Source organism: Thamnophis elegans, chromosome 12, assembly GCF_009769535.1.
Source record: "Thamnophis elegans isolate rThaEle1 chromosome 12, rThaEle1.pri, whole genome shotgun sequence".
NCBI classification, from domain to species: Eukaryota; Metazoa; Chordata; class Lepidosauria; order Squamata; family Colubridae; genus Thamnophis; species Thamnophis elegans.
In genome coordinates this window covers 51,187,933-51,214,675 of record NC_045552.1, presented here as the reverse complement: position 1 = coordinate 51,214,675, position 26,743 = coordinate 51,187,933, and the positions used below count along the sequence as shown (strand labels likewise).

The following is a 26,743-nucleotide window of genomic DNA, read 5'->3' as shown; positions in this document are numbered from 1 at the left end:
TTTTGCGCTATCCTTCCCCTGCCATGCTCTCCAAACTACGCCCACCAAGCCACACCACGCCCACCAAGCCACTCCCACAAAACTGGTAGTAAAAAAAATGAATTGCACCACTGGACCAAAGGGTATTTTTTTGATAATTTTGAGAATACATGGACTAATCCATACAGCTTTCTTAGGTAGCTTCAAAACATATTTTCCATTGCCTTCTTCCTAAGCTGAGCGAAACTCAAAAACACCAGATGGCTTTCATACTGAATGTAGGACTAAAACTCAAGTTGCTCCCACTCCTCGTCCAGCACCTTCATCAACAGCCCGACAGACTCAAATAATAAGCAAGTTCTTAAATATCTGGAGAATTAAGATTTATTTTCGTGCCTGACACTCCAAGAACAAAAATGCAAAAGAGAACATCCGATAATTAGATGGAAAAACCAGAGTCTTGTTTCACAGGGCAAGAAGGTTTTCTGAGAACTTGCAAGATAGATTTCAGCACAGTATTTGTTTTCTTTTAACCGGCTGGCAAGTTCCTCCAAGACAGAAAATCTAAATCTTAAGAGAGTTAGACAGTTCCTTCTTTTCTCTTCTTTTCGCCTCCAGCTTTAAGCCTTCAGGCTTTGATACTGGCTACTCGGGAGGTCAGGGGAGGTCAGGGGAGGTCACTGAAGAAGAACCCCTGTTGTTTAAGGGAATAGCTTCTGTAAAAGGGTCTCTCTCTTGATTCCGATCATTATATCAGAAGGCTCGGCTGGAGAGATGGTTGTAGAATAATATCCTGGATGAGTGAAGTTTCTTTTCCCATGCTCAGTCATGACCCCGGAGTGGCTTTCAGGACCAAAGGATGGAATCACAGTTGAATGATGAACATGTGTCTCGCCAACCAACTATTCCAGCTGAAATATTGCATATCCAGCCCACAAGCCAGAAGATGTTGCTGGTTTGTGGCATTGCCATCTATAAGATGAAGCCGTAATTCATTGGTGAAAAAAGTAAGGTCCTTCTGAATACTGCAACGTGCTCTACATGGGGCTGCCCTTGAAGAGCCGGCGGCTTCAGCTAGTCCAGAATGCGGCCGCGTGAGTGATTGTGGGTGCACCTCGGTTCGCCCACATAACACCTATTCTCCGCGAGCTGCGCTGGCTACCTGTTGACCTCCGTGTGCGCTTCAAGGTGCTTCTTACCACCTACAAAGCCCTACATGGTAGTGGATCTGGGTACTTGAGAGACCACCTTCTGCCAATTACCTCCTCGAGACCCATTAGATCTCATAGATTAGGCCTCCTCCGAGTGCCATCTGCCAACCAGTGCCGGCTGGCCACTACGCGGAGGAGAGCCTTTTCAGTGGCAGCTCCGACCCTTTGGAACGATCTCCCCGTGGAGATTCGTACCCTCACCACCCTTCAGACCTTCCGCGTAGCCCTCAAGAGCTGGCTATCCCGTCAGGCCTGGGGGTAAAGATTATAATCCGCCCCCACCCGAATGCTGAATGAATGTTGTTTATTCTTTTAATTACATGTTATGTTATATGTCATTGTATGTATCCCCTCCCATATAAGTTGTTAGCCGCCCTGAGTCCCCTCAGGGAAAAGGGAGGCCTATAAATAAACTTATTCTAATTCTAATTCTAATTCTTCACTTAGGCAAGAAAAACAAATGTGGACTAAAATGCATAATTTACCATTCATTTAAGCAACGACAAATCTGGGTTTTCTCCTCACTTTTTTGGCTGTTCCTCCGAGGTTTTATGCCTCCCAAACTGGTAGCATCTCCTTCGCATTCAGATATTTTGTATATTTATGATGTTAAGTTTCATGTAAATGTATTTTTCAGATCACCGTGCCATATTCCGATCAACGCAATCTCTTTTTCTCTCCCTTTCTGAGGCTCTTCACAGCATTGACACAAATCTTTTCAAATTCACCATGAGATTATAAATTACATTTTCTGCTCTCCCATCCGAAACTCCTGGATTATTTCATTACTATGGATTTGCCTATTTAGTTCTTAATTAATTGATTGATTTTTATTTAATTTTGCTAAGCTTTTTTTCCTCTATTTGAAAATTGGTACATGATTGCATGCCTTTTTCTTCTAATGTATCCCCTTTTTGGCAAACAGTTTTCCCTCAATGTGTGCCTTATTACCTTTTGCTCACAAAAAATCATGAAGTGCTTTACAAAATTATAGGAAAAGAGCAGATATAGAAATGTTAACATCCCCGTATACGTTTTAAACATCTTAATAGGATATGTTTATACTAAAATAGCAATAGCACTTAGATTTATATACTGGTTTACAGTGCTTTACAGTCTTCTCTAAGTGGATTACAGCTTAGAGCCTCTTGTCCCCAACAATTTGGGTCCTCATCTTACCTACTTCGGAAGAATGGAAGGCTGAGTTAACCTTGAGCCTGGTGAGATTCAAACTGCCAAATCGCAGGCAGCCAGCAGTCAGCAGAAGTAGCCTGCAGCATTACACTCTAACCACTGCACCACCGCAGCTCATAACATATCAATGGAATGCCATCTGACCATGGAGCTGGGGAATACTCTCTTTAGCACGTCTGGGGCTGAATGTTTGGTGCTGAAAAGTGTCACCCAGTTTACACAAAAGTGCACTTCCCTAGCAGACGACCCCTCCTTCATTGACTTCTTAATTGAACATTACTGTCTCCTGTTCTTCATTCATTCTGAAATTCTCCTTAGCTGTTTCTGTTTCTGTTTCTGTTTATTTATTTGTATGCTGCCCTTTTCCCTGGGGGGACTCAGGGCAGCTCACAATCAAAAGGAAGGGGGGGGCAGACTTTTACATATAAGACAGTACATGATTAAAACACAACATTCATACCATTCGGGCGGGTTACAATCTTTAGCCCCAGGCCTGATGGGATAGCCAGGTTCTAAGGGCTGTGCGGAAGGTCTGGAGGGTGGTGAGGGTACGAAGCTCCACGGGGAGATCGTTCCATTGGGTCGGGGCTACCACCGAGAAGACTCTCCTCCGCGTGGTGGCCAGTCGGCATTGGCCAGCAGATGGAACTCGGAGGAGGCCTAAACGATGGGATCTAATGGGTCGTGTGGAGGTGATCGGCAGTAGGCGGTCTCTCAAGTACCCAGATCCTTAGCTGAGGGTAACGGGGAATGATCTTCTAGTATTAAGAAAGAACAGCTCCTGCAAGATCAAATTCCTTAACTTTAAGGTAATGCTTGCAATAGTTAAGAAATGGCAGGGGGGGGGGGGTATTCTTGCACAGCATCTGCCAGATTGCAGGAATGATGGATAATATATTTTCTACACACAATTACAACTTGACTCCACAAGCTCTTGTTGTCATGTCAAACCGTGTCATTTTTAATGTTCTCTGACTCTATTTTTTATTATTACATTGTTATTGTTTATTTGCTTATGAGTCTTGAAGTCAACTGCTTTGCCAATGCTTTCATTTGAACTTGATTTGTCCTCGAAAGATGTCATGGCAATGACCCTTTGCCATCATCTGAATAATTTGAATGCATTAGAATACCTACCATTGTCTTGCTTAGCATCGCAGAGGGAGAAAAATCTGCAGGCTAGCTTGTTTATAGCCATTGACAATGAATTGCTGTCATTAACACATCCTTGAAATATTTGGCTGTGCCTCCCTCCTTCTCCTACACAGCATCGCAACGGATCTTTGTGTTCTCCAAGCTTCTGTTATGGCAGCTAGATTTTATTTTTCTTCCTAATGCCTACTTGTGTTTTATTTTTGTTATCCCTAAAGAAAGACGGGCCACCTTCAAAACCATGGTTTATAGAAATGTTCTTACTTTGTCATGCAAAAGTAATGAGGCCATTCATCCATATCTCTTGAATGCACCTTCGGTTGTTAGAAATAATCATCTTGTACACTGCTGTTGTGTACATAGTCCAAACAGCACACTTGTCAAATGTAGCAATAATCCTAAATGATACAGTGTTCTGGAAACAAAAGGCTGAAAGTATTTTAATGACATTGCTCATTACCCAATGAATATTAATTACAGCAGAATCTACAGCTGATTGGCTTTATGTGGCAAGAGAGGTTGTATTTCACCTGCAATGTCAAAAGTGGGTCGCGAAAATGCTGATACCAAATTCTATTGGAGAATGGCTCTATCCGGCAAATGACTCTATCCTGACCCACCTCTAAAGAGGAAAGTTCTCCGCAAGAAAGCTACGTGCCTGTTATGCAAGTTGTAGGAGAAGGACAGGGAGAGCCTGGGGGAGGAGTCAAGAGAGGAATTAGCCTAGAATCATTGCATTCCCACATTGCACTCCAAGTCAAGTCCCCCTTGAATTCTGTTGACTCTTATCTAATGCCAATTTAGTTCTGACCATTAGTTGATCAGATTCTTGTATATAGAATGAGCAATAAATCAGCTTAATTGGAACTTAATGCACAGTCCTGATTCTTCACGCTGGACACAAAAGACACAATTCTTCATTTGGACATGGATGCACAATAACATCATTTCCTGTTTCCAATCTTGAGTTTAGAAAATATCTTCCCCTGGAATTGCAAGGCATCACTTAACACTCTGACTCAGGTACTTACCATAGCTTCAGTTTAGTGAGAGAATGTTGTTGTTTCACCTGCTGAAGCATAACACCTGGTTTTCCTAAGAGTTTGCTAAGAGTTTCCACTTATTCGGAAGACTCCTTTCGCCTTTATTCTGCTCAATAGAATGTGATTGCAGAGGTTCTGCTAGGCAGCTGTTAGCCAATGATGTAGTCTTATTCTTCGTTCAGTTGACTGATTGAAGCCATCTAAGTTGGCGTCCATCATCACTTGACGCAGCAAGCATGTTCAAAACTTTAATTATAATTTCTATCCATTTGTTTATTCTGGATTTCTCAACCCTTTAACTTCATGGAATGATGTTGAGTTCAATGTTATAAGAAAAGGAGAAAAAACTCATCTGTCTCCACTTTCCCACAAGAGATAGATAGAGATAGAGATAGAGATAGAGATAGAGATAGAGATAGAGATAGAGATAGAGATAGATATAAAATAAATATAGATATAGATATACATCTAAAAATAAATCTAGATATAAATCTAAATCTAAATCTAAATATAAATAAAATATAATAAATATAAATATAAATAATCTAAATATAAATATAAATAAATATAAATATCTTTGCCACCTATTTGTAGTTATCCAACATTTTCTAAAGATATTATATATCTCAACTCCATGAATCCCAAAATCCAATTGGCAAGAAAGGTCATAAAATGGCGCAAAAACTCACTGAACAACTGTTTTGCTTAGCAACAGAAAATTGGGGCTCAATTGTAGTCATAAGTTGAGAACTGCCTGGATAGGCATTAGACAGCAAGGATAAATAAATATCTACAAGTCCTTCTTCTGCATCGGGTCAATGTGATATATGAACTCCTGACATTATGTGTTCAACCCTTTGCAATCCACTATCAGCTTTTGAAACAGCTACTAATTAGGGTACTTTTGTCAGAAGCAAAGAAGAAAGAACCGATGATGATGATGATGATGATGATGATGATGATGATGATGATGATGATGATGATGACTGGGTCTCTTTTTAACCTTTTCAAAGAAATGCATTTAAAATTTCTATTAGCATCTAGAAACAGACAAGAATGCTAGGATTTTGACTTTGATAAGTTCATTTGCTTGGCAGCAAGGAGCTATAATTAAAACAACACTATAAACAGCAATCTATCATTTAATACATGAGGGCTTCTTCCACTATTTGGAGAACACAGCAATAAAACCCCAGCAGTAGTACTTAACAGAGGAAAATTCAATTATTAATTTTATTTTATTATTCCTTCCTTCTTCCCTCCCTCCCTTCCTTCCTGGCAGAAGAGGAACACATTGAAGGCCCCATCTTAAAAAAAATGAAAGAATCTAGATAAGAAAGGAGGACTTAACTAAAAACTCAAGAGCTCTTCATATGAACATAATATTTTCTTGTACTTTATTTTTACTTCTCACTACATGCGTTAAAGCTTTTTCCCTGTAGGATCCAGTGTGTAGCTTTTTATGCACACACAAAGCATGTAGGGAAAAGTTGCAGAGTTTCAATTTGCAAACAGGTAAAAAGTGAAAGGAAAACAGGCTTTATTGGTGAAGAAATCTTGTTCTGTTGTGACCTTGCTCCCGCAAATGCATTGTTCATGCCTGAATGACATTTCTGACAAAATCAGCATACAATCATGAACCATTTATCAGAAGTTCAGCTGAAGGAGATACATTCACAATGAGCCCTGATGGGGTCACTTTGAAAATACACGTTGGCATTTCAAAGCAGGAATGGGAAAAGGTCCAATCCGTAAACCTCTATTAAACCAATTTAGTTTGGTTGAAAAAAGCTTAAATCAGAGGGATGTACTGTACAGTGAAGTGCAGTGGCTAGGTAGGATCAAAATGAAAGCTACCATACTAAGTTAGTTAAACTAGCTGCTCTAATATTATCCCTATATGTTCTTCGTGGTTATGTTGATAACCATGAATTATTTTTGGTTGCTACATTTAATTTCAGTACAATAAACTATCTTCACCAAATGCCAACTAATATCTAAGGTTCTATCTTCAGCTGACACTACTGAGAAAGTCAAGAGTTGATGCATACTTTCTTTAGAATGTTCTCTTGAGTATCTCCTATCCATATATAGAGATAGGTAGTAGGTAGTTAACAGTGGTGGGTTGCAGGCGATACGCCCTGGTACGGGAGTACCAGAGCCTGCCCGGAACACCGGAATAACATTCCGGTACGGTGCTCTGGAGGACCCACCTGCCCGCCCAAGCTCCTTACCAGTCTTTTAAGTCTTGCGCTTCCAAGCACGGGCATGGTATGTACAGCGCCTGTGCGACACTCCGCTGAGGCAAGCTGGAGCATTGCGAGGCTCAAAGAGGCACTAAGATACATGTGCATGCTGCACAGCGTCCATGTGGAGGCCACCGGGGCCCATTCCAACCGTACCGGTTGAAACGGGATCCGGAACCCACCACTGGTAGGTAAGTAGGTAGACAAATAGATGGATGGATAGAAAGATATAGACAGATATAGAAGATAGGTGGGTAGAGAGATACGGAGGGAGGGAGAGAGAGAGAGAGAGAGATGGAGAGAGAAAGAGATGGAGAGAGTTAGATAGATGATAGATAGATGATAGATGATAGATTATAGATGATAGATGATAGATGATAGATGATAGATGATAGATGATAGATGATAGATGATAGATGATAGATGATAGATGATAGATGATAGATGATAGATGATAGATGATAGATGATAGATGGACAACAGACCGACAGATGATAGACAGATAGATTTGATCTATATGAATAAATGTGCATTAGAAGATAAAGTGAAGAAAGCTACATTTTGCTTTATGAAAAAATGTGAGTTAATAAATCTAAAAAGAAAATAATTTGCTCAGACAGGACTAGTCAGCCAGTTTGGTATGTAAGTTAGGGCACCAGGCTAGAATTCAGGAGGCCGTGAGTTCTAGTCCCATCTTAGGCACAAAGCCAGCTGGCTGACCTTGGGCCAGATACTCTGCCTGCTCCTAAGAAGGAGGCAGGAGCAACCTATATTTGAAATCTGGCCAAGAAAACTGCAGGGACTTCTCCAGCCAGTTCATCAAGAGTCAGGCTATCTCAAAGGCACACATACTATATACACAGATAAGCAAGAGAGCAGTGGTTCATAGAGTTGGTGGTTAAAGCTGAGAGCATCCCCCTGAGGGCATCTTCTTTGACAAATTGTGACAACCCGTCTGGCAGTTTTGGGGTTCCTGCAGTCACTGGTGGTGGACCAGAACATGAACGCTGGCATCTTAATATTTTGTCAAACCAAGAATTGGCTGTTCTGATTTTGCAATTGTCTTAGTTGCCTCAAATGCCAGTGCTAAAACATCCAGTTAATGGAGAGAGCTGGCGATAGAAATGTACTCCCATATTAGCTTCACTTCCAGAGAATTCTTGATAAACTGCCATGTCGGTTATACTCGCCTTTTGGAAACTAGCATACAGTGTGCTATTTGGATCGATGAGCGATAACGTTGAGAGCAGCTGTTAACATCCAAATGCTTTTCTACACAGATCATATTTTGTACAGCTAAGACTCTGTAACGAAAACGGTGGTGCAAAATTAAATTTTTCTATCGCTTTTCAAGCTCTAAAAGAATTTCAGTCCTTCACTTTCTTTAGCTCTTTAGCTTCAGCATTCTGCTCCGTTCCTCCTGTCTGTGTTTACCAAGCAATAAGCAATTAACATCCTGTGAAGCTTTTCCATTTTAGTGTGTGATGACTGCTTGACGGTGACGCCGTTCTTTTTTTTTTCTGAGATAGAAACACAACTTCACCTCCCAGTTTTCTTTGCTTCAGAAAGACATCATTCTTGGGCTCTAAATTCAGTTTACCGCATTGCAAAATGTTTTCTATCCTTCTCCAGTTTCCAGAGTGTAGTAAATAGCATCAGTTCATATTCATGAATTGGGATAGGGGCTTAGTAACAAGGTCAGCCAATGGGGATTGTTTGGGTAGACATGGCAACAGGTCAGCCAATGGGGAATGTTTGGAAACTGAAACAGTATTTGCTGTGTGAGCAACAAGGAGACAGCAAGGAGCTTGGGTGTGGCTTAGCTCTGAAGCTCTGAGTCTGTGCTGAGCTCTAAACTAGTCTGCTGCTCTGAAGTGAAACTGAAACTGTTCTGTCCTCTACCTGTGTTTTGCTTGTATTTACTACCACATTGGAAAACCTGCTTTTGGAATTGTATATTTAGTTCATGTGTTATATTATACATAAATGGAAGGTAATGAATCCTGTTGAATCAGTTACCTATGTGTGCTTTCTGGATGTGATTGCTGCAACAAACTCTGACGAATAGTAATTTCAGTGTTATTTTCTTGTGCATATAATGTCTGTATTTAAACTTGTAAATATTTTTCCGCTAGGTTTTTTATTTTTTAATTAAGAAAGGTTAGTTGCCCTTGACGGGCAAAATACAAAGAGTTTGTGCAAACACCTGATAATGGTCTAAATTTCTACCTCCTGTAAATGGGATAAAGCCATTAGTTTCTACTAACTGGGGTTACTCAGAAGCAAGAAAAAGCAAACTGGAAGTCCTTGGTGATATTAGTAAGAGAAAAATTATAAGTGAGCAGAGACTATTTTTAGCATTTTACTAGGGGAGAAAAAAATCTTAGAATCCTCCATCCCCCCACTTTTTATCTGCATACCCTTCAAGAAAAATAAGTTATCTTTGCCATATTTTCTCTAAATACTTGTTACTTGAAAACAAAGATATCTTCCCCAGTCTACCCATATGGAATGACAAAATTAATTTGGCTCCACTATATTTTGGAGCTAAAGTACCAAGTCACCAAAGCAGTAGTGCGAACTTGAATGGTCTCCAGAGGATGGTAGAGGACAGGAAGGAACATTGTCCATGGGTTTGCGATGGGTTGGACACAATTTTGCAACTAACAACAACAACAACAACAACAACAACAAAGCTACCAAGCCAGTTACAATGTCACATTATTGGTAATACCCAGCTCCACGTAAAAAAAGAAAAGAATACAAAACAGAATTTTATCTCCCTCTGCTGAAATCCAGTGACTTAATAGAATACAGAATTGGAAGGAACCTTGGAGGTCTTTTAGCCAAATCACCTGCTCAAGCAGGAGATCTATATCATTTCAGACAAATTGTTGTCTAGACTCCTACTGCAAACAAATATAATTGTTCCCTCCCTCCTTCCTTCCTTCCCTCCCTCCCTCCTTCCTTCCTTCCTCCCTCTCTCCATTTATCCATCCATCCATCCATTGGTGATCTAGGTGAAGAATTGGGTTGAACAAGGATGACTCTTGATCTTCTGCATGTCTAAAAGCATTTTCAGCGCAAATGTGCTGTCAAATGATAGAAACTGTTTATGGCTTCGAAGTAATTATGTCAGCCATGCTACGCACACTTATTTTGCTGCTTTTAAGTTTTAATTAATCAGTACAGTCCCACTAATTAACGTTAGTTAGAATTGCAAGAAGAGATGATCCCCAATGGACATCTTGGGACTTTCCGCTATTTAATTAGCAAATCTTATTTCAATTCTACCTTGTTGTTTCATGTTAATGACAATTAGAGATTTCTTCACCTTTAGATGTTGTTTGTTTACATTGAAAACAAGGCTACAAACAAAGTTATCGCAAGCACAGAGAGACTGTAGATGATGAGTGATCATGCATTGAAGATCCTGTCGCGCTGGGGCTCAGGACCATGGACAGCACCCCAGAGTTCAGGGAAGCTGGTAAGTTCTTTTAGAAGGGATTTGGATTAATGTCAGGGTTCCAAGTAACACCTCCAACAAAAGAAGATTTTGAGACTTGAGTTTCCCCAAAGTTCCATTTTATTAGAGATGTCATATTGGCACATCTGGGACAACCCAAAGCTTCCAGGTTTTTCCCACCCAAACGAAAGTTCAACTCCCTGCCCAGCACCCACATGTCCGTCACATGATCCAATCAGGCACCATTCAAAACTGGAGATGCCTCCCAGTTACCTCATCACAGCTGCAGGGCCAGGTGGCCTTGACTTTCCGAGAAAGAATGTTATTATGGCTACTTAGCATCCACACTCTGTATAGTCCCCCCCCTCCCACTTTCCCACAGTAGAAAATGTGGCATGCCTGAAGTTTCAAAGGTAAAAGATGACTTCCAGGTCTGACAGATCCCAGATTTTATTTAAGCAGAACTGGGAGAGTCTTCTGGAAAGTTTCAACTTACAAAACTGTTGGATCAACTGTATTATTCAAACTAAAGAAGCCTTTTCTAAGGATTTCAGTAGAGTGGTGAATAAAAATAAGGGTTGAAATTACTCACAGTGATGTTCTCTTCTTATGAACTGAACAACTTTCCATGAAGTCACACTTTTCAGAAACTTCCAACTGAAATGGACAAATTGGTTGCACTTAATGAACTGTTCCATGTATGTTTCCAAAAAATGTTTGGTTTTTTGGCAGACGTCTGATTAAGGGATTCTTTCCTGAAAGTTCACATCTTGACAGGTTGACATGACTCATTAAGATGGATTTGAATAGATGGAAAGATGCACTTTTGGAAAATAATAAGTAACATGCAACCCATCATGGTGGCATTCTGTCATGCTCGGAGTGAAGCAGATGGAATGGCATTTCGACCCCATTTGTCCAATCAAGGATGTGATAGAAAGGTTTGTAGCAAGCCTTGAGATATTTCATCCCTCCCTCCTTTTCTTCTGTTTTTTGATGAAAGGATTCATCAAATGTTTTTAAATTCTGGAAAATGTGGGGGTACCCTTTGAAACAAATTGATGTCTTTCACACTTCCTTAGGAAGTCATTGTAGAACACATCAGTTTCTGGATCCATCAAACCTGCTGCCTCTGAGAGCAGCAGCTTCCCAAGGCCTTGGCCAATGACTTCTTCAATCGTGTATTTATTAGTTAGACTCCTATTCCATCTGATATAATCAGCACAGCTTCTTCCTAATTTTCTCCACAATAACTCTGTATTATAGATTGGACTAAGAGAGAGTGACTGGTCTGAAGTCACCCAGCCAGCCTCCATGATTAAGGATCAGCAAAACTATGGGTCTTTCCATCTCCAAAATAGCAACTTAATAATTATACTACACTGATTCTCATCTGCTGTATGATCATTGGCTTTGGGATAAAAATGTTTTATGGACTCTGAATCACAACTGTGTGTTTGTGTGTGTGTGTGTGTGTGTATGTGTGTGTTGTTTTCTTGCATGTAGATAGTACCATGAAGTCAAATTTCTCCTGTTAGATATTGGAGATGAGTTGGAACTGGTGTGTGTGTGTGTGAGAGAGAGAGAGAGAGAGAGAGAGAGACGGGGGGGGGGGGGGGAGAGAGAGATAGAGAGAGAGATTTGCTTTTTAAACTATGTTAAGCCTGGTTTGAATTATATACTTTAAACCCCACTTTTGTGAAAGTGTACTACCTATTGTTGTTCTTACTAGTAGTCAGATTAATGGGCGGACAAAGTTCTAGAGTTTAAAAAAAAACTAGTTTAGGGAACATAAATTGTATAACTATGCTGTAGACAGAAGAAAAAGCTACATCCAAGATAAAGTATTGCAATAAAAATGGAACTCATGTCTAAAGAAGGGAGGGAGGGAAGAAGGAAGGAAGAAAGAATGAAAGAAAAAAAAGAGAGAGAGAGAAAGAGAAAGAAAGAAAGAAAGAAAGAAAGAAAGAAAGAAAAGACAGATGGGGAGAGGGAGGAAGGAAGGAAGGAAAGAAGTTGACATTAGAGATAGAAGGAAGGAAGTTGATATGAGAGATGGAAAGAAAGAGAAAGAAAGAAAAAAGAAAGAAAGAAAGAAAGAAAGAAAGAAAGAAAGAAAGAAAGAAAGAAAGAAAGAAAGAGAAAGAAGGAAGAAGGAAGGAAGATATAGACGAAACTGACTCCTTCGGTATTTTCATTTCCTTGCTTCAAAATTGACTAGTAATAGACTTCTAGAACCATCGTCTTAAATTCTCATGCTTTCTGAGAATAGGGAAGGAATAGCAACCACATTGATAGGGAAAACAACTGTCAGAAGAGTGAAGGGCAGATTTAAACACCCTCTTCACATATTGGGAGCATTTGGGTTAAGAGACAGATTTCCCTGTACATATTCCCTGTAATGTGAATTTTATGTATAAAAATAAAATAAAATAAAAACACAGCATTGCTTTAAATGCATCTGGGAGGGCTCGGCAGAAATAGCTACGTATTTTAAGTTGAGTTCAGCAAAGAAAAGAGAAATTGCATTTTAATTGCATCAAGATAACAGTTAATCTGTTGGGGAGGGGAGGGAGGGAAATCAAAGTGTACATCTGGAACTGGGCAAACATCCTTCTTCCCTTTGAATAAATTTGCTCGGATATGCTGTGTCTTCCCATAGAGACACTGACTTTATGATGCCCTCCCCCTCCTTCCTTTCTGCTTCATTTATCTTTGACATTTAATTTCCAGATGGGTCCATAATGTGACGGATACTTTATTTCTTAAGATATCCCAGTAGTGAAATCATTTCTGAAAACCCAGGAAGTTGATAGCTGCCAAATAGCTCACTGTGTTTCAATCCTGCCCCCCCCCACTCCCCAATTTTGATATATTAGTTGCTTGTTAGCGATTTATGTAGCAAGGTGGGCGATCTCGCTTCCAAATCAAGGGGGCAGATTATTTGTGCCCCTGTACAACAACAACAAAAAACCCCAGAAAAATCATGACTTGACTTTTTCTTTTTCCTTTCTTCTTTCTTTCTTCTTTCTTTCTTTCTTTCTTTCTTTCTTTCTTCTTTCTTTCTTTCTTTTTTTGCATTAAAACTGTTGTATTCAACTGCTTGCGCCGACGGGAGCTCATGAAAAGAAAATAAAGCTTTTATTGAAAGACACATTAAGCAGAAGAGCAGCATAAACAGTTTTTAATATGATGTATTAATTCAAGGAGGCAGTAAAAAGCACTGGTAATAATGTAGGAAAGAGGGTTGCCTTTAGTGATCTTGGAAAATGTGACACAAGGAACATCATAAAGGTAGGAACTGTGTCTACACTTTTCCCCCCTAACTGATTAAAAAGCGTCGCTGTATGAGGGAAGTTTCAGTTTATGACTTCCGTCATAGTCCATATTATCAGCCCATCTGTGGACAAACTTGGCATAGGGAAGCTTTCCACTTGGAATAGAGGAGATTGCTGGTAGTCCTCAACTTACACACACTTCATTTAGTGACTGGTCAGTACGACACTGAAAAAATGACCATTTTTCACACTTACAACTATTGAAGCATCCCCCTGGTTACCCGATCAAAATTCAGATGAATAGAATAGAATATCAGAGTTGGAAGGGACTTGGAGGTCTTCTAGTCCAACCCCCTGCTTAGGCAGGAGAGCTTATAGCATTTCAGACAAATAGTACAGTATAGGTGATACCTTGCTCAATAGTAGTAACAGTGAGAGGGATCGTGGAGTCCTAGTGGACAATCATTATAATAGGAGCCAGCCGTGTGCAGCAGCTGCCAAAAAAGCCAACACAGTTCTAGGCTGCATAAACAGAGGGATAGAATCAGATCACGTGAAGTGTTAATACCACTTTATAATGCCTTGGTGAGGCCACACTTGGAATACGGCATCCAGGTTTTGGTCGCCACGATGTAAAAAAGATGTGGAGACTCTAGAAAGAGTGCAGAGAAGAGCAACAAAGAGGATTAGGGGACTGCAGGCTAAAACAGATGAGAATGGTTGCAGGAACTGGGTATGTCTAATTTAATGAAAAGGAGGACTAGGGGCGACATGATAGCAGTGTTCCAATATCTCAGGGGTTGCCACAAAGAAGAGGGAGTCAAGCTATTCTCCAAGGCACCTGAGTGTAGAATAAGAAGCAATGGGTGGAAACTAATCAAGTGTAATGTTCCCGTGGTTCGCCCATGAGGCAATGTTGAGAAAAGACAAGACCCAAACTTTCTCGGGATGGAGCGACCCAGATTGGGGGTCTGAGAGCCCCTTTTATTGAGATAGGACAAAGGCAGGAGGAGCAATAGCATGTGAGTAAAAACAGCCTGTAAAAGTACAATTTCTAATCTACTGCTCCGTCTATATATGGTCAAACAATAATTAGAACAATTAATCAGTGGAACAGCTTGCCTCCAGAAGTTATGAATGCCCCAACATTGCAAGTCTTTAAGAAGATGTTGGATAGCCATTTGTTTGAAAACGGTATAAGGTTTCCTGCCTAGGCAGGGGATTGAACTAGAAGACCTTCAAGTTCCCTTCCAACTCTGCTATTGTATTCTTGTATTCTAGTTATCCAATCTCTTCTTTAAAAAAAACTTCCAGTGTTAGAGAATTCACTTAGCAACCATCTTGCAACTGCAGTGATTCTTTTACCAACGGTAGCAAGAAGGTGGCAAAATGGGACAAAATGCACTTGTCAAATGTCTCGCTTAGTCCCAGAAATTTTGGGTTCGATGTGGTGGGAAGACGAGGACTACCTTTAATTGACTGGAATGTGTGGATTGGATGAAATGGATGAGGTCCCGCTAATGATGATGCACATTGAATATGAGTGGTATAAATGAGTTTTAATTGCATTCTTTTTCTTATCTCAAATCCTTCCTTTCTTTGCCTTCCTATTGGTTATTCCTTTTATGCACTTTGTAGAATGTAGCATGATTCACGCATACGCATCAAGTATAAAATATTACTACATATTGACCATCAGATGTATCAGAGGGATAAAAAGTAAAGGTTCCCCTCGCACATATGTGCTAGTCGCTCCTGACTCTAGGGGGCGGTGCTCATCTCTGTTTCAAAACTGAAGAGCCAGCACTGTCTGAAGATGTCTCCATCGTCATGTAGCCGGCATGACTTAACGCTGAAGGCGCATGGAACGCTGTTACTTTCCCACCAAAATGGTCCGTATTTTTTCTACTTGCATTTTTACATGCTTTCGAACTGCTAGGTTGGCAGAAGCTGGGACAAGCAGCAGGAGCTCACTCCATTACGCAGCGCTAGGGATTTGAACCGCTGAACTGCCGACCTTTCTGATAGACAAGCTCAGCGTCTTAGTCCCACATCAGAGGGACAGACGTATTAAATTCCCAGCATTGTCATGCATGGCGACCACATCAAATGCCAAAATTAAATATCTAACACTGAAATCATTTTTTAGAGAATGTCAAAAACAGATATAATGCATTTTATAAATTTTGGGCAAATGAGATACTGAGATTATAGGGACAAGCACGCATTTCAGAAATAATGTAGTTTGATTTTTTCTTTAAAAAAATCATCTCAAAGTCTTCTGTTTGGCAAGAAATTTTCACCTTTAGCTTTTTGCCAAGGGATTCCTAAATAGCTAATGTTTGCATATTTTAAGCTCAATCTCTTTTCTTCCCCCATTTTCATTTCTTCTTTGAGGTTTTGAAATATTATTGTTACAGCTCTGTAATTCCACCTGCTTCTTTTCATTATGAAATCTGGTAATTTCCTCAAGAAAAGTTTAAAGATACCGGTAGTTGAAAAATTATAAGCAAGTTCAAGAAAATGGTGCACATTTTTTACAAGAGGAATAACTGAGCCATAAAAGGAAGAACAAAATAAATGAGATACATACAAAGGTAAATAAAGTTTTTCTGGCTTGGGAATCTGCACCAGTTTAATGTTGTGTTTGAATTCAGTCTTTCCTTCCTTCCTTCCTTCCCTTCCTTCCTTCCTTCCTTCCTTTCCTTATTTCCTTCCTTCCTTCTTCCCTCCTCCCTCTCCTACTTTCTTCCTCCCTCCCTTCCTCCTTCCCTCTCCCCCTTCCTTCCTTCTTCCTTCCTTCCTCCCTCTCCTTTCTTCTCCCTCCCTCCTTCCCTCTTCCCCTTCCTCCTTCCTTTCTTCCTTCCTCCCTTCCTTCCTAAACTGTCTTCTCTTCCACCTATACTTTTGTTACCTATACTTTTCTATTCTGTTCCAATTTTTCCTTTCCATATTCTTTTTTTTTCCTGCTAAAACTTTTCTGGACCGTACTAATTTGTTTGATGATCTCCCTTGCTTTGCAACTTGGCCTTCTCTGTCAAATGTGGCTTTCAAAGAAGTCCAGCCTTCAACCACTAAAACCTTCCCTTGGTTGTGCATTAAGAAAAGTGTGGGAAATCACTCTAATTGCACACTGACCCTGTTGTGTCTCTGAGTTTGTGTTTTGAGAGAGAGAAAAAACTGCTAGAGAGAATTGTACAATTAGGACAAACTTAAAATGAAATGGGTCAGCACGAGAGGGTTTTTGTTTTTTCCTGTTAAAGCTCTTACCAGAAATAGTGTCATTAACCAATTTCCCACTGACAGTCCAGTTTTCCCCCCCCCCTTCCATTTCAACCGTTTCAACCGACAGCAGACGACAGCAAAGGGAAAAGTGCTAATTATTTTACGTGTGAGCAAATAGGTTGAATACTTACAAGTGTTCAATCAAAGTTCACCTGTGCAACTTCATTCGTGAGCCTGCTTTCGGTTGCATCTGGAAGAAATTAATGTAGCAGTGTCCTAATTATCTTCCTCATACTTAATGGGGGAGGGGAGAGCAAGGAGATAGCATCCTTATTAATTGTCTCTATGCTTCTGAATGTCTTCTTGGGGGTGCTTTAGAACTGCTGATTTATCCCCCTTCCAGTCAGCAAAGAAAACAATTCTCTAATATGTAGAGTTCTGAAGGATTCCTACTGAGTCTTTTTAGTCCATGTTGACTTTTCAGATTTTATGCAAGTACCTAGAATCATAGTGGACATCCATTTAAATATGAGCTAGCAGTGTGCAGTATAGCTGCCAAAAAAGCCAACACAGTTCTAGGCTGCATAAACAGAGGGATAGAATCAAGATCATGTGAAGTGTTAATACCACTTTACAATGCCTTGGTAAGGCCACACTTGGAATACTGCATTCAGTTTTGGTCGCCACAAAGTAGAAAAGATGTGGAGACTCTAGAAAGAGTGCAGAGAAGAGCAACAAAGAGGATTTGACAATCTCTAATCGTAGGCATACATGTGGAAACAAAACCAAAATCCACTAACTCTTTTGGGGATCCAGAAATACCTAACTTCTTGATCCAAGTCCCGAGAGGACACCTCTTTGTCTATAATGGCCCCCACTTTCAAAAACAACAAATCCACCATAATGCCATGACTTTGATGACTAGACTTGAAATGCCAGGAATTGTGCCACCCACATTTTGAAAGGCCAGCAAGTGAAGGGAAGTTTATTGCACAGACTTATGGCAATTTGGATATGGAATTGATTCACCCATTGATCAATTTGGGGAGGCTTATTTCATTTCATCTCCACCTTTAGAGATCTATAGCAAAGAGCTTCATGTTTGTGATCCTTCGTGAAGGAAGATTAGCGTTGGGATTTTTGTGAGAAGTTGTTCTTCAAATGAAAACTAGACAGCCCTCCATATGGCCTTAAATGGATATCATCTCTTGTCCTGAAGATTTATGGAGATTCTCAGTCATCCAAGTCATAATGTTGCTTTTTCCAAAGGCAGCTGGACTTTGCTTGGAAGTCCAGTTGCCTTTGGAAAAAGCACCCTTTGGGACCCTCTGTCCTAAAGGAACACATATCTTTGGGATCTTCTGTCTTGAAGGAACACTTAAAATGATGTTGAGATGCTAGAAAGAGTACAGAGAAAAGCAACAAAGATGATTAGGGGACTGGAGGCTAAAATATATGAAGAAGGGTTGCAGGAACTGGATTTGTCTAGTTTAATAAAAAGAAGAATTAAAGGAGACATGATAGCAGTGTTCAGATATCTAGGGGCTGCCACAAAGAAGAGCGAGTCAAGCTATTCTCCAAAGCACCTAAGGGCAGGACAAGAAGCAGGGGTGGAAACTAATCAGGAGAGAAGCAACTTAGAACTAAAGGGAAATTTATTGACACTGAAAACAATTAATCAGTGGAACAAGTTGCCTCCAGAAGTTGTAAATACTCCAACACTGGGAGTTTTTAAGAAAGATTGGACAACCATTTGTCTGAAGTGGTGTAGGGTTTCCTGCCTAAGCAGGAGGTTGTATTAGAAGACCACCAAGGTCCCTTCCAACTCTATTATTCTATTCATAAGCCAAATAAAAACAAACCTGGGTGGTTGAGATTAGAATAGTAAAAACACAATGATCTTACCCAGCACTCTGTAACTCTGTGTATTCTCAAAGCACCAAACAAGCACATTAATCCACCACAATCCCTGTGAAGCTCACGCAGTAATATTATCACCCTATTACACATGGCGAGGTTGTGTGAGAAAGGTTAAACGGCTGTGCCCTACGATAGACATGGTAATATTATATCAAAGGAATGTGGTGTAAAAATGCCCTATTTTGCTATTGAATCTTTTTCACCCTTTGGGATTGCCTTATTAGCTGGGGCATTCACACATACAGTATATTGGATGCTGAAATTTTGCAAATCCAAGAGTGGCTAAGGTCTACAAGTCTTCACCCACTAGATTATTTAGCCCAGAGTCACTGTCTCCTCTTCTCTATCTTTCTCATGGTTGGTTAGATGGGAAGACACATCCTTTGATCGGAAAACCCTTTCTCCTACAATTCATCATTTGATTCAGTCCAGATGTGAGAAGGGTAATCTATGCTAGAATTATCACCTGTATCGAGATTGTTCAAACACATGAATCACAAACGTGTTGCTGCTGTGGTTTTCTAAAGGAAGCCGTGGTTTCAGATTGCTTTTTTATGTCTGGAAAATATGTCCTATTTTTAGACTGTCTGCAACAGGATACATCCATATGTGTCCTTCAATGTTTTCTGTAAAGGAAATTCTATGCATTGTTGGTGTTATGGTTAGTAGTTGTAACAATTTCATTCTTATAATAAACCAAGGGCTTAGAAGAGCAGGTTCGAAGAGTGGTGCAATGGCCTAGAGGTGGCGCTCTCACCTCACAATCAGAGGCTGTGGGTTCGATCCTAGGTAGAGGCAGATATTTCTCTCTCTGGGCACTATGAGAATATATCTGTTGAATGAAACGTCATATATATGAAGGAAGGTTTGATTCCCAGTAAGGGTATGGCTAGTGATGAGAGCTAAATAGTTTGAAATAGATCTATACTAGTCTCCCTTTATTTATTTATCAGCACAAATGCAATACAAATATAACAAGGCAACATAAAAAAAATGGCTTTCTGCCTGGATGGCTCCCAGAGTGAGTTGATAGACAGAAAAGAGAAGCAGTATGCTCCCTCCATATTTGGCCATACCAAGGGTTGCGACACTATATATATATTTAGTGTCACAACCCCTGGTATGCCCCAATTATGGGAGGAAGCTAACTGCTTCCATTCTCTGTCCATCGGCTCATCACAAGAGACCATCACGACAGAAACCCAATATTTTTACTGTTGCCTTTGTTACATTTGTGTTGTATTGTTTGTTGTTTGTTTATTATTTATTTATTTATCAGCACAAATACACACACACACACACATAAAGAAAGACGAAAGACGAAAAAGCAGTCAACAGGTTGAGCTAAACATTACACAAATCTTCAAATCCCTTTGTTAACTATCTGTTATTCTATTTAGAATGTAGAATGTCCAGAAATGGTTTCCAGTCTTTAATAAAGCTATCTAGTCCAGTGGTGGGCTTCAATTTTTTACTACTGGTTATGTGGGCGTGGCTTGGTGGGCATGGCTGGTGGTGAGCAGGCAGGGAAGGATACTGTAAAATCTCCATTCCCTCCCGACTCCAGGGGAAGGATACGGTAAAATCTCCATTCCCTCCCGACTCCAGGGGAAGGATACTGTAAAATCCCCATTCCCTCCCAATCAGCTGGGACTCAGGCATTCTCTGGGAGGCAGAGAATGGTTTGGGGTTGGGCCAATCAGAGGTGATATTTATCAGTTCTGAAAATTTCCGCTGCCGGTTCTTCAGAACTAGTCTGAACCTGCTGAATACCACCTTTGATGATGGTAGAGTCCATTATCTCTAATCAAAGTAGTTAATTTCTCTGCTAATTCAGTCAATTTCCATTCTTCAACAGTCTCTTTTTCCTTCCAACGTTTGGCAAGTACCATCCCTGCCTCCATCACCATGTGAAGGAAGAACACCCCAAATTGTTCTTCATTTGCTTGTCCATCAAATTCATAATTTTATTGATGAGCTCTTTCCTCGAGACTGATTGTTTCTTTCAAACCCTAATGACAGTCTCTTTCTAAAAAGCATTTATTCATCGGATATAGTTTATCCTGTGTATCATTTCAGCTTCGAAAGCCCCTATATTTACCCTATGTCACGAATTACCAAAGTCGCTGTGGGGCTTTAACAAACAAATGGAATTTCATGACCCAGATTGTCCCTCCACAAAAATCCTTGAAGCTCACAATCAACATTAATTTTAAGTTTATTCAAGCAATGAAAAGGAAACGCTGACAAGCACCTCAATTCAAGGAGGAAATGAAACACTTTTAAGCTTTTCTATAGCTACATGAGAAATTATAGCTTTGAAATTTGGTGAATAATGACTTCACCAAATGTCTTTGTTTACATTAAGAGTGGAAAAAATTGTCTGGAGTTATTTCTGTGCTATATACATAATTGCAATTTTTCAAATGTATATGGGTGATACAGATTCCTTTTCTACTCAAAAAAACTCAAGCTTGCGATTGGGTTCCTGAATTAAAAAAAAATGACATTGATTATATCCTTCCTGCAAAAAAAATAAATAAAAAAAGGTCTCTTTCACCATTTCAGTGTATTTCAGAACCAGATAATCATAAAGCAGATGTCTAATATCTAATTCTCTTCTTCATCTGTTTGCTGTGTTGGTCTCCTTGGGTGAATGGTCCAGTATGTTCTCAGATGACTTATCCTGTTTACAAAAAGGAATAATTGAGTAGATCAGATATGTAATGAATTCAGATTAGTTCCGTAACTGCAGTTTTCTTAAACATTCTAATTCTTCTAGTTTTACAGGGTTTGAAAAAAAAAGTCTGTCTGTCTATCATCTATCATTGTCTGCCTGTCTTTCTGTCTTTCTATCATTTATCATCATCTATCAACTATCATCTGTCTGTTGCAGAAGTTTCATTACTGAAATAAATAATGGAATGTCTACAAGCAAAAAGCAAGCTAGGAGAACCTCATAAACTCCATGAGCTACAGATGCTCTCTTCTATTGGACATATTTAGTATCATGATAAGCAAAAGTACAAGTTCACATCAGGACTCTTGCATTAATCAAGTCATTTAGACAGACAGCAATGCAAGCTACACCCACACGGTCCTTCCTTCTAAAAGACTATCTCTACTCTGCAATCTGAGTGTATTTCAATCTCCATATGCAGTACTTCTAAATAGATGAGATGCGAACAGCTAGTAATCAAGATTAGAAATGCTAGCTTGTTGTTAGGTAAGCTCCCTGTTGGGAGTGAGTGTGTTCAGAGAGCATTGTGAGAGTTGTGTTGGAAACACACAAACCAGCACAGAGACACTGTAGTTTAAATAGGCTTTTACTTTCGTAGAAATAGAGGTATCAGAGTCCATCAAATAGTCCAAGTCATACACGGATAAGACAGTCAGTCATCAATGTCTTTCAGTTAAGGGATAATCCAAATAACAGTCCATAATCATACCAACAGTCTTGTAGTCAAAGTTTGCTAGCAGTTGCAAAACTTACAATAGCACACGGCACTTTCTAACAGCCAGCTTCCAAAACACTCAGATCAGATCAGCCCAGCATCTAACAAAACAGAGAGCTAACAGTCATTCTCTCCCTCTTATGGCTGATTGAGGAAAAGCAACCAATACATTTTACAGTATGATTTAAAGAAAAAGGTATAGCATTGTTATATGATTTTATATTGCCAACCCAACCGTTAGATTATATTCCTAATCTTGTGAAGAAGAATATGATCATGCTTCAGGAAGAACTGGCTTCTGGTTTTTCCTTATGACATAATGGTCAAATGTACAAAATGGCCTTGAACCCTTGTGATTGCTAGCAGGGGATTCTCCATGTGATGTAAGACTGATTAAGGCTAATAACATGGTCTACATATTTCCTCATATGATGTTGTGAAAGCTTCCTTTGACCAAAACTATGATGAGCAATGGAGCTTGCAATCTGTCAGCCCACCTGGTGATGACCCTGTCATAAAGAAGAGTGGGATTTGGCTTTGTAAGAAGAGGGCATGATTATGAGAATAATTTAACACTGAATGAAATAGAAACAGATACCTTGGTGTGTAAAGCTAAAGGAACACTGAAGGACACAATCCATTTGAATAAACCTGGGATGCTGTAATACAGTGCAGCTGACAAAGGTATGCATAAGTGTCAGTTGAATTATTAATGAAAGGTCTCAAATGACGGTCAGCAAGTATGTCATCTAGATCGCTCTAAGTGGAAGGTAGGAATCCATAACTAGGTGACAGCTTCATGCTGGGTTCCAGTGAAGGATGTTAATGGATAAGTCAGGAATGAGTTTATAGAAAGGCTATCCAACCATCAGAATGAAGGAGATCTGAGTGGGGTGGGTGGCAAATCTGTTAGGTGACTAAATGGATGGTTGAGAACAAAAAAGTGAATGGACAATTTGAAAATGCAAGAGTAAATTAGCAATAAATTAGAATGGTGACTGTTTAGTCAATAATTGCATCAGAAAGGTCTCTTTGCTTTGAATCCCCATTCTAAGCCTAAAGCCTGTACATTAGTATGGCAAAGGAACATCTATAAATCTAAAATTCTGATTGATTTGATTATGTATGTATGTATGTATGTAGTATGTATGTATGATGTATATATATATGTGTGTGTGTGTGTGTGTGTCTGTGTGTGTGTGTGTCTGTGTGTGTGTCTGTTGTCTGTGTCTGTGTGTCTGTGTGTTGTATTGTGCTGATAAATAAATAAAGGGAGGCTAGTATAGTCTTTGGTGCCGGGCATCCAGGAACAACTCCCTTGGCTCCTCCCACTGCTCCAATGCTCAGGCTCCTCCTGGTGGCCAACCAGCCTCTCTGCGCCATGCTCGGAGTCGGAACCCTGTCCAGGGTCCTCCACATCCTAGAGCCAACTCATAGGACTCTCGCTGTCGGTGTCACAACCCCTGGTATGCCCAAATAGGGGAGGAAGCATACTGCTTCCTTTCTCTGTCTATTGCCTCATCTCAAGAGACCATCCAGACAGAAAGCCATTATTTTTACTGTTGCCTTTGTTACATTTGTGTTGCATTTTGTGCTGATAAATAATAAGGGAGACTAGTATAGATCTATTTCAAGCTATTTAGCTAGCTGATGAGAGCTAAATAGCTTGAAATAGATCTATACTAGTCTCCCTTATTTAATATATTGTGTCACAACCCCTGGTATGCCCAAATTGGGAGGAAGCATGCTTCCTTTCTCTGTCTAGCGGCTCATCCCAAGAAACCATCCAGACATACAGAGTGTGTATGAAAACTGCATGAAATAATTTTGAGGGGTTGTGGATGTTGGGGATGAATGGACATGGAAAAAGGGACAATGAAATTAAATAACTGCGGGGGAAAACCTGCAGAAGATTGTTTAAACTCCAGACAGAACGGAAAGGATATAAAGACGTGGAAATGTAAGCTGTCCCAAGCAATATGAAAGTGATTATGTTATGGGGCACCATAAAATTAGTGGAGTTGCATTAATGAGAGATAGGATGCTTATTGGAGTAACCCCACTTGCAACCATCATCATATATGCTGTGCCCAAATTTTGACCACATAGAGATATTGTGAGGGTCATAAATGTAAGGATCACGTGTAAGTCCCCTTTTTCAACAATGGATGGTAATTAATCAAGGAGACAACCAACCTAGAACTAAGAGAAATTTCGACAATCAGAACAATTCATAAGTAGAACAAATTATCTCCAGAAATGCTCCATCACTGGAGGCTTTTAAGAAGATTGGACAATCATTTGTTGTTGAAATAGTAGAGGGTTTCCTGCTTGAGCAGGAGTTTGGACTAGAAGAACTCCAAGGTTCCTTCCAGCTTTATTATTCTGTTAGTGCTGTTGAACAGTTGTTAAATTAATGGCTGTAAGCCAACTGCTTGGAATGTTGTAGGAACTCAATGTTCCAGAAATGCTTCCAAGTTAGCACAGAATCCTTGGGTGGAAGTGCCCGATGCAGTGCTACTAGCATACATTTACCAAAGTAGGTATCTGAATGCTGATTAATTGAGTGGTTTGTGAATGAGTCAGCTGAGGACTGAAGTGGATTTTTTTGTTGGAGAAACAACTGAATTCTGAATTTTTTTTTTCTACAACTTGACTCATTTCAGAGATTTATGTCAAGTTGGTGGGCAGAACAATTGGCTAATGATTATTTGAATTTCCCCCTCCCTCTATTCGCCTACCCGATTCCATCCATGATTTTTCTCCCACATCTTCGTATTCTTTTGTAGATTTTGATAAAACTTTTTTAAAGGTTGAGTAAGAGCCAGGATGGGGGGGGGGGGATGTAGAAAAAAGCTAATTCATTCATCTGAGGCATTGCAAACGCAAAGGACCCACATTGAGATAAGGTAAAGATAGGGAAATTGGAACAGGCAGAGAACAATCGAGAAAGGAAAAAAGCAGTAGCAGTTAGACTTATATACCACTTCATAGGGCTTTCAGCCCTCTCTAAGTGGTTTACAGAGTCAGCATATCGCCCCCACAGTCTGGGTCCTCATTTCACCCACCTCGGAAAGATGGAAGGCTGAGTCAACCTTGAGCCAGTGAGATTAGAACCGCTGAACTGCAGATGTCAGCTGAAGTGGCCTGCAGTGCTGCACCCTAACCACTGCGCCACCTCGGCTCTTTAGCAGGGATGGGTGTCTACCGGTTTTGGACCAGCTTTGGCGAACCTGGAGCTCCAACTATCAGCTGTGAGTGAACCACTTCGCCCTGACTTTGAAGTGGGCCTGCCCATCTACCCCTGTGCTATACTCATCTATATTTCCTTTTTCAACACCCCTGATCGGCATGGCAGAGTCGATTGCCACGCCACAGCAGTTTCCTCGCAGCAGTAATGCTGAAGGTGAGGTTTCTGTAAAATGTGCATGCACGTGCAGTGCTCAGCAAAAGGTCACACCCCTGGCAAAAAAGTATAAAAGCTTGTAGGAAAAAGATTCAAAGTATTCTACCATTTTAAAATTATTTTTCTCTCCTTTCTAATTTTTTTTGGGGGGGGTTCTTTGCTTTATGGGATTGCTTTCTTTCCCCCCGCTCTTTCATATGTCTTTTGGAGCCCACATTTCCTCAATGCAATAGCAAAAGGGTCTCACATTATATGTGCCGTCAAGCTACCTGTCAGCGTTCCAAATATCCCAAATTAAATCAGAGTCCAAGGCAAAGCATTGCTCTAAGTTCCAATTTATTAAGAGAGACATGTTGGCACATCTGTGGGAAACCCGAATCTGAAAGCTTCCTGGGTTTTCCCCAGTTGAAAGTTCAAGATCCTGCCCCCACACCCACATGTCCATCACATGGTCCAATCTTCCATTGCCATGCTGGCATCTCCACCCATCCACTTCCGGTCAGGTGCAGAGGTGCGGAACAAAGAATGACCTTGGGCTTCTAGAAAGGAATGTTTTATTTTGACAACAACACATTCTATTCCTTCCTGTTCCCCCTCCCAATTACCCATGAAACAGCATAGTAAAATGAGAAAGTGTGGCAGGCCAAAGATCCTAAAAGGAATATGACCGCAGGCCTGACACTACCATTGTTTTCTCATTAATAAATGGTAGACTTGGAGTTTGCCAAAATAAGGCAATTGCCACGCATTTATAAACATCCATAGGTGGCGCAGTGGTCAGCGCAGTACTGCAGGCTACTTCAGCTGACTGCTAGCTGCAGGTTGGCAGTTCAAATCTTACCAGCTCAAGGTTGACTCAGCCTTCCATCCTTCCAAGGTGGGTAAAATGAGGACCCAGATTGTTGGGGGCAATAGGCTGACTCTGTAAACTGCTTAGAGAGGGCTATAAAAGCACTACAAAGCGGTATATAAATCTAAGTGCTATTGTTATTGTTATTGCTATTCTCTTATCTCAGCACTGCGATTCTAACAAACAGATAAGGTGCAGCCTTTTTTAAAAAAGAAAACTGTGCCTTTTATAATACGTATCTGCTTTCACGATGATCTTACTAAAGGAAATCTCCAGAGGAGGCAAGGTGAATCAAAATTTAAAACAGGGAAAATCGTT

General features: G+C 40.2%; 1 protein-coding gene across 1 annotated transcript in view; it reads left to right on the top strand.

The window, feature by feature from the left end:
- Nucleotides 1-26,743, top strand: part of PCDH11X (protocadherin 11 X-linked) — a 747,920-nt gene that overhangs the window by 632,560 nt on the left and 88,617 nt on the right. Inside the window, exon 8 of the mRNA XM_032228039.1 lies at nt 22,360-22,365. Within this exon, the coding sequence (XP_032083930.1) occupies nt 22,360-22,365 (6 nt within the window). The remainder of the gene's footprint in view (nt 1-22,359; nt 22,366-26,743) is intronic.